Source organism: Haliotis asinina, chromosome 5, assembly GCF_037392515.1.
Source record: "Haliotis asinina isolate JCU_RB_2024 chromosome 5, JCU_Hal_asi_v2, whole genome shotgun sequence".
NCBI lineage: Eukaryota > Metazoa > Mollusca > Gastropoda > Lepetellida > Haliotidae > Haliotis > Haliotis asinina.
Genome location: NC_090284.1, coordinates 17,327,533 through 17,340,537, shown reverse-complemented (window position 1 = coordinate 17,340,537; position 13,005 = coordinate 17,327,533). Strand labels below are relative to the sequence as shown.

At 38.7% G+C, this 13,005-nt stretch overlaps 1 protein-coding gene across 5 annotated transcripts in view; it reads right to left on the bottom strand.

The window, feature by feature from the left end:
- LOC137283445 (SUN domain-containing protein 2-like) overlaps window positions 1-12,458 on the bottom strand; it is a 36,363-nt gene extending 23,905 nt beyond the window's left edge. For 2 of the 5 annotated variants that reach the window (XM_067814937.1, XM_067814939.1), the window contains exon 1: window positions 6,710-6,905. In XM_067814937.1, the coding sequence (XP_067671038.1) occupies window positions 6,710-6,801 (92 nt within the window). In that variant the 5' untranslated portion in view covers window positions 6,802-6,905. Of the gene's footprint in view, window positions 1-6,709; window positions 6,906-12,059; window positions 12,133-12,321 lie in introns of those variants that run through there. The other 3 variants (XM_067814942.1, XM_067814943.1, XM_067814940.1) reach the window with 3 other exon arrangements.
- Between the last annotated feature and the right edge of the window lie 547 nt (window positions 12,459-13,005).

The following is a 13,005-nucleotide window of genomic DNA, read 5'->3' as shown; positions in this document are numbered from 1 at the left end:
TATGGCTGTGAATACACTGATACAGTTGTTGCAAATGCCTGTATCTACAATGCTGCCCATAATCAAATACATAACTTTCAAAGCATCCCTCAGAGAATTTGCACTAAGTAACCATTCCATCACACCCCAGTGGTACCATTATTGGGATTATGTACTGCTGTGTTCCACCAACAATGCTTAATCCGCTACTAGCATGTCACATGATACGTATGTATGCTCTGGTATGTGATTATGGTGATACACTAATCAATGTTAGGCACAGCAAAGTGTTGCATGAACTAGCACATTATTCATTACTATGATCATTATTGAATTACTACATACAACAGCATGCTCTTACTATTACTGAAATGTAATAGAATTTGCAACTGACTACACTTTTCGCAGATATCTCCAACAACACCAAGAAGTCCTGCAACACAATTTTGTGATTTATTGTAAAAAAGACAGAACACACTATAATGTTTTCATCAACACTTTAAACTCAACTTAAATGCATGATCATTCATATCAGAGGTACAGATAAGCTTCGTATCTGCGTAAATTACGCAAATATTTACATGAAAACTCAATTCCTATTGCATAAAAGTACACCTGAATTTTCGAAAATCCTCAATAAATTTTATCCTACATGCATGCATGCAAAATAGGTAATATAACTGTGGTATACTGAGAGATTTTGTTTCACTTTCAGCACACCAACATCTTTCTAATCTTAATCTTATCGGTTGTCATACTACAGATCTCATATAAATAACAAACAAGTAAAAAAAAAACATCTGAACTTTATTATGTTTGTACAATAGATGGGAATTGACAAAATATCCAAATGAATGTGAGTGCGGTGGGTATAATTTATTTGGTTACTCAATGAAAAACTGGGATACCCAATTGTGAAGAAGACAAGCACGTACATAACTCAATGGCTCAATAAGTTACCTATAGCTCTGATCACATCCAATATCACATATGTTAAACACTGAGTATGATTCTTTAAAAGTCAGTTTCACTGAGTGCTAAAGTATAATCTTAAAATGTTTGGAATAAAATGAATAATGAATATCTATCCTATCTCACCCAGTGCATGCCTCCTTCCCCCAAAACTCTTACATGTGTTTGATAAAAAGATCTAGGTCTTATGGTACATAACCAAAAGACAAGCTCGACTTCCACACAAGATTATCACTACTCTTTACCATGATGAAGCACACATTTACACTGACAGAGGAATTTGGAATCTTGAATATCCTGTACCAGGCCCCCCTAAGTAATTGAAGGAATTACAGCAAATTTGAAGGAATTGCATCTCAAATGTAAACAAACGCAGCCCACTCGCGAAACAATTGCAGCGATATCGGTAGTTTAGCGGTAATAACAGAAACACATCGGCTATATCGGAAGCAATGTCGGTAATACTGGAAACACGCTCGGCCATCTTCGGAGATTTTTCGGTCGCGAGCGGAAACTCACGCAGCAAAACATGGCGTCGTTGGAAGAAGCATCCGTCTCGGTGAGTTTTGTTTTTAGTTCCTACTATTACATTTTTATACTTATCCATCTTTGACCACCCGTGTTGAATGCGTTTAGGTATGAAGTGTTGTCGGGGCAGTAGCTTATGTTTTTAGGAAAAGATTGTCACTGCAGAAGAGTGTCACAAGTCATGCCCCTGGAGATTGTTTACATCTGAACATCGAAGTCGTGCCGATGATTACGAACATCATGAACGTGCGCCATGAAGAAGTTTATGAGCCATAATTTTTCTTGCTATGAAGTGCAATTGACAAATTTAAACACATTTTACAAAAAAAAAATGATGTTATATCTAGCGCACGTTCGTAATCATCGGCACGACTTCGATGTTCAGATGTAAACAATCTCCAGGGGCATGACTTGTGACACTCTTCTGCAGTGACAATCTTTTCCTAAAAACATAAGCTATTGCCCCGACAACACTTCATACCTAAACGCATTCAACATGGGTGGTCAAAGATGACTAAGTATAAAAATGTAATAGTAGGAACTAAAAACAAAACTCACCGAGACGGGTGCTTCTTCCAACGACGCCATGCTTGCTGCGTGAGTTTCCGCTCGCGACCGAACAATCTCCGAAGATAGCCGAGCGTGTTTCCTGTATTACCGACATTGCTTCCGATATGGCCGATGTGTTTCTGTTATTACCGCTAAATTACCGATATCGCTGCAATTGTTTCGCGAGTGGGCTGCGTTTGTTTACATTTGAGATGCAATTCCTTCAAATTTGCTGTAATTCCTTCAATTACTTAGGGGGGCCTGCTGTACATTAGAATGATTACAATGATCAGTTTTGAATATCTATCTTCTGATGCCATGCCTACTTTAATTATTACAATTACAGTACAAAAGTAGATAGATAGATAGATAGATAGATAGATAGATAGATAGATAGATAGATAGATGATAAAGGAAAACACATGAGGTAAGCATATTCATACATATCCCTCCAGTTGTGCAAATATTTGAAATCACAGTCCAACACATAAAATGTTTAAGTGAGCAAAACAAACAAGGGCAAAGGTCACATCCTTGATAAAACTTGCCACAATTATAATTATGATGATGAGACCATTTGATATATACATACTACATAGCAATATAGTTATGCTTATCCTTGATAGATGAAGCGCATCCGTGACAAATGAATCCGTCAACATAACCTGTTTTTAACAACACACCATTGTGTTGCAGCAATATGCATAAGGATGAGCATAAAATATCACTGTTCATGCTGTGAAGCAACAAGAGCTGTTAGGGTGTAACTTGAACATGACATGAACTACATTCTGAACTGAAGTAAGTCATTAAACCACCCATATCATGACACTTTGTAGTTCGGCTTTTGTTGTGGAGCTGGTAAACTACCTGTAGCAAACGCTTGTATGTTGATGTAAGTAAACGGCCTCCTCTAATGTGAATAAACATGATAAAGATATACAAGTGTTGATTGTATTCTTCAGCTCAATCACTTTGATTAATTATCTACCCGAAACATCATTGCTTTGTTGATGATGCATGTGTAGTATATATTTCCAATAAAATAGTTTATAATTCTAATTCTGTTGGGTTAACATATTATTGTCAATACAGAAAGGAAAACACAGGATGTTTAGAATAATGGTCAGTATCATGTATAATTACTATTATCTTTATTAGATATTATTCTCACTTGGAATGCTCACATTTTACATCCAACACTGTAACTGCCAGATGTCTTGTGTGAGCTGGTGTTGGCTTAGGCACGAAACATACCATTCTGGCACTGATTCTAGGGGTCAAGTTTGGGGTTCAGCTTATTCACAGTAATATACAGTAGTTAGAAAAGTTCAGACTTTCTTGACTCGTGAAGGTCCCGGGGTTCCGCAACCCATGCTCGCCATAAAAAGGCAACTATGCTTGTCGTAAGAGACGACTAATGGGATGGTCATGCTCGCTGACTTGGTTAACACATGTCATCAGTTCCCAATTGCGCAGATTGATGCTCATGCTGTTGATCACTGGACTGTCAGGTCCAGACCCGATTATTTACAGACTTCCGCCATATAGCTCGAATATTGCTGAGTGCGGCGTAAAACTAAACTCACTCACTCAGACTTGTATGACACGCAAACACCATGCTCCCAATGAATAGCAACAGAGTTTCATTTTATACAAGTACTAGTCTTGGTAAGTTGTCACCTTAAGGGTTTATAAGAATAAGAATTACAAAAACAGCAATCTCTTAATTACATTTTTCAAACTGTGCAAAATCAACAGATATAGTTAGACAGCTGCAGATGACCAGTGATGAAAAACTGGGTGTCTGCTTACAATGTCAAATCAATGCCCTTTCACAATTCATTTTGAGTTGCTTGCAATATATATGTGTAACAGAAATTACAAATTCCCAACAATGTCCAAGTACTCTGTATTTCACCCAACTTATAATTTTCAAAACACCTCTGTTTTGGGTTTGTTTTTGTTTTTGTTTTGGCAGATCCTTCGTTTGAAAAATATACTTGAACTGCTTCAGTGGCCAATGGATAAAAATAAATCATTACATGTTAATCTGACTTGAGTATGGTATTATGTCACTTTAGCTAATATCCAGCAATATCACACTGTGAAGCACCACAAATATCCAGGTGGGAATGAAACACAGCACTTCTGTGAGGAGACTGAACTTTCCTGTTGGCTACATCTTTGTCCAACATCAGACATCTGCATGGCTGTTTCAGTCAGCACACATGCAAAACACAATTTCACGTCAATTGTCACACCATGCTAATCAAATTTTATTATAATTATTATGTTTTACAGATAAAAAACAGTAAGTGTTATTAATCATTATTCTTAAATGTCTACTCATTATGCCAAGTGTCTCAAAATACCCAGCAGATTGAATACCAAAAGAAACCTATCTATACATACTAAAATGAAAATGATAATAACTGGGTAAGCACTCAATGGAGTGAAAACTTAGGGACAATGCCAGTGCCAACATAGAAAAACAAAGCAACAAGCCTTGAGGACATTTAAGGTTTGTTTACGTTCTGTCTCATTTGGAGGCACTCTTATTACCTACACAATAGCATAAGTGGAAATTATCTAATACTAGTTTCATGACAGACTTGTTGGCTGGAACATACACATGATACATGTAATGAAATTCCCATACTTCACAGGTCAGAGATGATAAGGGTATTTACCATGAATATCATTAGTAAACATTGTTTACAATGGTAAACAGGAAAGTACCTGCACCCCTGGTCCAGTACAGATGACTCATATGCCCCAATGACAATGACAAACAATGAACCCCACACAGATCAGATCACAATCGCAACAATATTCACCTGTATCAATAGAACTATTCACATTCAATAATGTCATCAGTCAGTCATGCATTACAGTACCAAACGTAACATCTAATCAAATGTTCACTTATGCCTTACTCTGTCATTTCAAGGAAAGGAAACACCTTTGCCAGGTCCATGTTGAAAGCGATAGTGTTCAGGTCAGCGCTCGTCGCCTGTATTGAGAGCATTATTTACATGGTGAGATCAGTAACCATGGGTCAGAGAATAAAAGCTAATGCACAACCCTAGAGGTGGCAATACTATATTAGTGTATTATCTGGTCCATGACGCTTACAGATGAAACTCAGGCAAATGATCAGGACCATTTGACAATCATGACACCATCAATACAAACATTTGATCATGATGAAAGTTGATACACAAGGCTATATATGATTATCATGTGTAGATAATAATGTAAGAATTTTGACAAAACATCAAATAGTTATCAAACTTCGAACCAGCTTAACTAAGTCGGATTGTTTGTTGTTGCCGCACTCTTGACGCAAGACCATAAATCTCAAGACAATTCTGATAATAAAACCTTGCCCTCTACAATGTAAAAACAAAATATGAAGTGTTCATAGAACTGCTTTTCATACCAGTACTTGAATACAGTATTTAACAATCATAAATATTTCATCAAGTTTATGAAAGTATTTTGTCATTTTTTCTCTTTGTAGGAGACAGGAATGTAATGTCTGAACAGAGGGATTACAGGCAATGTTGAAAATAGAGGAGGTAATTGGTTACTTGACGTTCACTTCTACAGCTTATACCTGTGGACCATTAAATATTTATCACTGAATATCAGTACTTTGATATGGATTCTTTGCCTGCCTGCACAATCATGCTGAATTTATACACTGCTTTTTCACAGAAGGAATCACACTTGTCCAATGGTTTGACTGATTAATATTAGCTTCGACAATACATATTGCCTCCTCTCTGAAGCAAGGCATATTATTTCTTATCAGTGACCATCCTGTCAAATTATTATCCTTACTGACATTACTGGCCGCAACGTGATAACTAACACGTGTGTAGCGACTTCAGCTACTGAATTATGTGGTCACTCTTGAAGATGATATACTGACAAGCTAATAACCAGACGGATAGATCACACAAAGTGTTAGTAAACAACTTCATGTCATCGCTAAGACAATATGTCCACAAAACTGAAGATCAATCACTTGTAGTGCTTGCTACTGAGAAATACGATGTCACAAGCAGGTCATATCAACCATAAATATGGCACTTCCCCAGGCTATACCTTCATTTTCGTGTCAAATAATCAAAACCTTGTCTGCTAGTGCTACATCATATCTGCATGAAAATAACAAACTGTAAACAGTATTATGCATATATCATAACCAGCATTGAGTTGTCATTTTTTTCACAGATGAAAATCTAGATAAAAGTTTGTAACTGAATTCATGTCAGGGGACACACAAATCTAAGAACACCAAAACCTTCACATGAACGGAATAGCTAGCTACTCATGATAACCAACAGTCACAACAAGTGTCAAAGTGCATTCCCTAATACCTGCTTTTACATCCCAAAGGATCGCACTGATTGTCACTGATAACACAACACCTATTACTACCCACTACCGGTGGTATTGCTGGGCAATATAGGAAATACTCACAAACCTATTCCTTTCATTCGAATACGTACAAATGGAGAGACCATAGACGACTATGCATGCAAACTTGAGAGGAAAATTAAAGGTCTGGGGTTCCCTCCAAGCCGATCGCGTCCTCAACTCAACCATTTGATTCAAAACATAAAGTGGAGTAGGTCACCCGTCATCAACCATAGAAGCGACTACTCACGGTGTGCACGGACTTTCAGGCGTGGATTCACGTTGAACAACATCTGTCGGCTTCACTGATTGAGAAATCCCTTTCTTAACTCGCCTTCCCATTGCGATTTCACAGTTATCCTCATCGGACTGTGCTTAGTCCGTGCATTCATGTGCTTGTGTGTATGTTACTGTGTGTATCAATATGGCCTTCATCACTGAAGCTTATTTTCATTGGTCGCTATTTTTAGAAATCGGAACACACCTGCTCGATAACTATTTTTTCACCCACGCGTGCCAAGGGCAGATGACTCTTGCGTTACAAGCGCGCCGTTATGCTGCTGTCGTGACAATCCATATTTAATGGCAATAACAGTGTGAATTGAACTCAGCAAAATATCAGAAAGTAATCATAGTAAATAATTTATCAGTGAATACATCAAATAAATACATTTCCTCACTGAAGCAGCACCTATTTATCTAACAAGTCACGGAATCAAATTAGTCTTGTGGCAGTATGTTCGATATTCCCACCGCAATGCATATATAAATCACATTAGATACAGACCGTAATGTAAATGTGAATTTTAAATATCATACACATATCGGTTTCTAGCATTAACCCTCATAGATTCTCCGGAAATACTATGGAATAAAAACGAGTTGCTAATATTGCTACTAAACGATTCAAATTGATATTTTACTTACATGCCCTGGTAAAACATACTCAACAAATGGAAACAATGATTAAACTATTAATATAATACATTTCAATGAGTAACCATTGCGGTAACAGTATACCGAGTAAAACTGATGGCCTCGTGAGCGAGGATCAAGGCAAGATGACATGCCACTGAAAGCGTGCAGCTTTGGACAACACATGCAACATGTCTCCGAAAACTAGACGAGACTCACATTCTTTAAAATCTTTAACCACAATTTTCATTATGGTAGGGACAAGGTGAAATACAATGCCTATCAAAACGAAAGGTACAAGCGACTGCATGGGTGCTACATTCTCAAACTAGGTTCCATATTCTCAATAATGTAATTCTGATAGTCTACTAAAATACCAACAAGATAATATGTACAGGACATAACATAAATGTCCTTAGATTTAACCATTATAATTGAAGACCATTCTTGTCAGCAATTCATATAATTTTCAGTATTTGTCTCTGGGTATAGTCAAGACTGGGCATGCTATGCAATGAGGTTCTATATTTACTTATCATCTGATAAACATGCGATGTTACATGATGATGACCGCCAAATATTACTTCAAACAATGTGTCAAATACCAGTTACAAACTATTCCACCTTACCAAAGATTGGTACAGTGCTAATCTAATAACAGTTTCCCTGTCTATCAACTTATTCAGACATCAAAAACATGTCTGTATGAGCAGATAATATTTTATATTCTCCGGGACCTGATCCTGGGTGGAACTGGTCTCCAGTAACCCATGCTTGTGGTAAGAGGCGACTAATCAGGTCGGGTCGCCAGGCTCACTGGCTTGGTTGACACTTGTCATCGGTTCCAAACGGTTTGCAATTGCCTAGATCAACGGTCGTGCTGTTGATCACTAGAAAGCGAGACCAGTGAGCTCAAATGAAATATTAGACAGATAAAGTCAGGTGTAGATGTTGTGTCCTTTGTGTGATGTATTATTTCGGAACCAGTGGCATATCTCCATTGAGATCTGATTTGGAACTGGGCTTCGGCAACCAATCCTTCCGACTGACCGGATCGGGTGAACAGACTTGATCGAAACATATGTTTCTCCAAAATACTGAATCCCCTCGAATGGGGATCATACCCAACAACAAAGATATTGTGTATAGACTGGGCACTCGAATGTATCAATCAATAAGCAAATCTTCGTTCAACTCCTTCACAGAATGTTTCGAGCAAACACAAGAGAAACGTGTGATCTGTTTGACAATGTCTTGAATGCGTGCCATCTACCACCCTCAATGCATTCAAGCAGCACAGGTCGGCATGTGCGTCAACATTGGCGGGATACAACATTCACACCTGTACCTGACCTAGCAAATAGACCCGAAGATCAGATTACTTCAGAATACTCACACGCGGGACTGACCCTCGACAAAATAGTTCCGTTGTGTGTCAGATAAGGTCATCTCGGGTCACAACAGAAAGCGTTACTTCCTCCTCAACAGCATTCTTGATTATCAATTAATAGTTTCGTATCGTCATACTTTTGCAATACATATCTCGTGAAGAAAAAGGGTTTTCAGCAACACCTGCCTGTCGTAAGTGGCGACTAACGGGATAGAGTGGTCAGGCCCGTTAAGGTGTTTTATACATGCCATTGTATCTCAACGGGCAGATCAGTGCTCACGATATCAATCGCCGAACTGTCTGGCCTAGACTCGATTATATATACAATCACATCGCTGAATGCGGCGTTAAACAACAAACATCATCCCTTGGAAATTCTAATAACATATGGGCTGAGTCAAATGCCGATATATACGATGGAGATTTATGTTTTCCTTCAGCAGTTTGCGATTTCTATCCCGCTTCGCCCGGTTTCAGACTGGCCAGTGTTATTATCAAATGCACACTACACAGAGTCAGTGACCGCATATATTCTTCCCCATGCCTACTTCGCATATAACGCCAGGTCGACGAGCGCTTTGGGGGCTCTTTTTGCGTGTTTTGCATCGCGCTGACCTGGTTAACCATCGCCACAAGAATTTTAATTACTTAAACATTTCAGCTGCTGTGGAAATGTTATCCAGGGTTCCACTGCAGGCAAACATGTGAAATGTGATAGTACCGATGTAGTCTTGTAGATTAAACTTGCAGCCAGCAGTGCCAGTGGAAACTTCAAAATGGACCCCAAGCTAACGCTGTTGTCGTGATTGTCACGTTAAAATTAAATCAACCTTAACTGTCTATGATGGCATATATACTACCTTACACATCATATGTCCAGTTTGAAGTCCCCAAAAGATAAATGAGTCCCCCAAACAGGATATCGACTTCTTACCACTTCTTGAATTTCCGCGCACTGTCATAACTGATCAAAATATTGTGAGAAACGTCATCACTTCATGCGTTGAAGAGGGAGCCTTCGTTTGATGACATACACACAATTACTGCTCCCTAAAGTTACGTTACGTTTGACGTTGAGAGATAAGTATCAAATGTTGATTTGAAACAGTTTCTCGAATGGTGTAACCTATCTGCGGTGATATTTCAGCCGTCTTATATACAAGTCACACATTAAATTTTTAAAATAAATCTAGTTTGTTGATTGAAAAAAATACCAGTCCACTTGATCAACGTCACAGTCGGGACCTAGGTAGTTTGTAATCCACACGAAAAGTATAAGCGTGTCGAATTGACAAAATGAACATAACATGCGAAGGAAAAAGGTTTGTGAAAAGGCAGTTCACCGTTAAAGACAGGAATGTATCAAACAAACTACAGTGTGAATCAAATTGGCGCCACCTCTTATCCAACAAGCAGGCAATGTCCTTATGTACTTGCGGATTTCCTTTCTAAACTAGTTTTCGCTCACAAACTTCACTGAAATGCAAATTGCACGGGATGTGGTTCCGACTGATGTTTGTTACTATCTAAAAATAAACCTGCCTGTAAAAATACAATAAAATACGACCACTACATAAGCCCAGCTTGTTATATTTGATTTTGTTTGTTTTAAATGACATTAAAGGAAGATCATGCAAAAGTGTTTCGCCGTCATTTTCATATACATAAATGGAGATCAAATCTTTATCGAACACGGATATAAACAACATAGATATACGTTTATCGATATTATAACATTATTCATTGATAATTTAAAAAAGAGAATACGATTACACACACGCACACGCACACGCACACAAACACACACACACACACACACACACACATACACACACACACAAACAGCTAATTTCAGGATTTATGAAATTCATCTTGTGAGTGATTGGGAAAGGTACCAGAAAACAATTTACAAGTTGGATATGAGTAGGAGGTGTCTGACATAAAAATGATCATCGAATCTTATAGATGACATGGTGCTTTTTTGCACAGTTTTGAATATGTAATATGTTATGGAACACCTAGCTAGCTACCATTTCTTGATTGTAAAACTATATATGCTTTTAAAGAATATATTTTTATCAAACTCACAACCTGTTTCATGCACGAGTACAATACAATTATACGTTTTTACTCCTCTAAAGTATTGGGGTGAACCATGATTTTAATGAGATTGATCCGCAGTAATACCAACTGAAAGCTAACAACAGACTTAGAATACAACAAACGGCGGAGCGCTTGAATTCATGCTGACGTATTCATGCGACATGGAAAAGAACAGATCTCGAAGACAGATCTACGATGGAGGAAGTGACTCTGCTATATCGACACGCACAGCAAGGAAACATCTTAGAAAAGATACCGTACATGTGCACGGTTATATGTCATCCGTATGTCAATTTTCTGTTCTGTCACTCTCTTCCAGACGTCCATCGATTAGGGCATATTCACAAAAGGCAGGGGTTGCTAACTCTTGATAGGTGCGGTGATTATTTTTAGCATATAATATGCTCAGTGATGCATAGGTTGTCTTGATAAAAAGTTTACTTTGAAGATTTTAAATCTGGTTATATAGGATTTAACTGTCACTTGGTGCAGTTGCCATGATAGCACTGACACATTCTCTTGACTAGCGCCTAGTCCCTGCGCGCGCGCACGCACGCGCACACACATGTGTGTGCGTATGTGTATCGGTCGCAACAAATAACCACATTATTTTCCACTATGTCTATCACTCCCTGCAATTCTAAAGCGCTAGATAATGAAACAAGTCTAGATTTCTGAATGTCTGGTCTCCAGGGGATGGGGGAGGGGAGGGAGCACCCTTTCAATTTAAATGGGTTTGAGGACACACTATCAAGACAAACTATCATCTCTCATCCTTCCCAAACTGCCCCCATACGTTAAGGATTACTGGTACACGTATAGGTGTACGTGATCACTCCGCTTGCTCCTGACTGCAGTGTGGCTCAACACTAAACGAAATAGTTTTCATTGCAAAGGAGACATAAACAAACGTCTCAAGTATGTCACATGACAGAGATCTGTACAGATGCATATATGGAACGAAATATTGCCGAATACCGAGTGCACCTACCTGACCTGAACTGTCAAACCGGTCTGGTCCGATGATACGACCTTACAAATGCTATTACAGCCAGTCATAAACACTAAACATACGTTTGTTCACATGTGGCATAGTTTATCGATGACTATGCAGCATTCACGGTATTTGAGCTTCGATAGCAAGACGAAAGCAGCACGTGTTAAAGGTTCGCAACAGCTGATAAGAACGCACCTTACAACGCAGTCAGTGTATGTCCAGTCGTGGTCAGCTGAACTCTTTAAATCGAACATCAATGAAACGATGATTTAGCTTCCATCAGATCGCATTCAAATTTCACCGCGCTTCCGATGAGATGTGGGCAGATGTTTACATCCCGCAACGGCCGCTTACTGTTGCTTAGCTCCTAAACGTGTAGGCGTTGAGATGTTTAATTCAGTGGAACTATTTCTTCACTTAAAATCAGTGGTAGAGATGGAACAGACGTATTACTTACCGTAATGCTAACGCGAAGGTCACGGTCCTTTGTTATTACATCGACGGACACTTGCCGTAACTGTTATGAGAGTATCCACAGAGCGAAAGGCGGGATCCAAGGATACAGTAGGGTGCAACAACGCTGCCCCCTCTCACATCGTCACCCTCGTCTCGCTCTGATTGTCACAATGCCAAAGGTTGTCACTGCATGTGTCGAGAGGGACTCGTGTGTCTCTTCATTTACTATATTCTTTGCGAATATGCTGGCCTCGTGCTTGGCTACAGAGACAAGACAAGTATAGTCTCGATCTGCTTAACAATGTAATATTAATCTTATCGGTTAAAAAGACATATACATGTAATATCCCAGTGGTATATACATATATAATCAGAACGTTTGAGTTAAATCTATAGGATCCACATTTGCAAACACGTATTTCATGTGTACTGCATTTTCTGGTATATATTTATCTGAACACTGTTGACATAATGCAGTTATTATTTTCAACAGAATACTGTCCACGTGACATTAAGAACGTCACAGGTTACATTTTTCTTAGACCTGCATGTATGATATGGTTTTCAAAATAGAGTAATGAGTAAGTATGGTTTTACGCCGTTTATAGCAATAGCCCAGCAATGTCACCCATGTGGGGAATCGAACCCAGTTGTGACGAGCGAACACTTTAACTACTTGGCTACC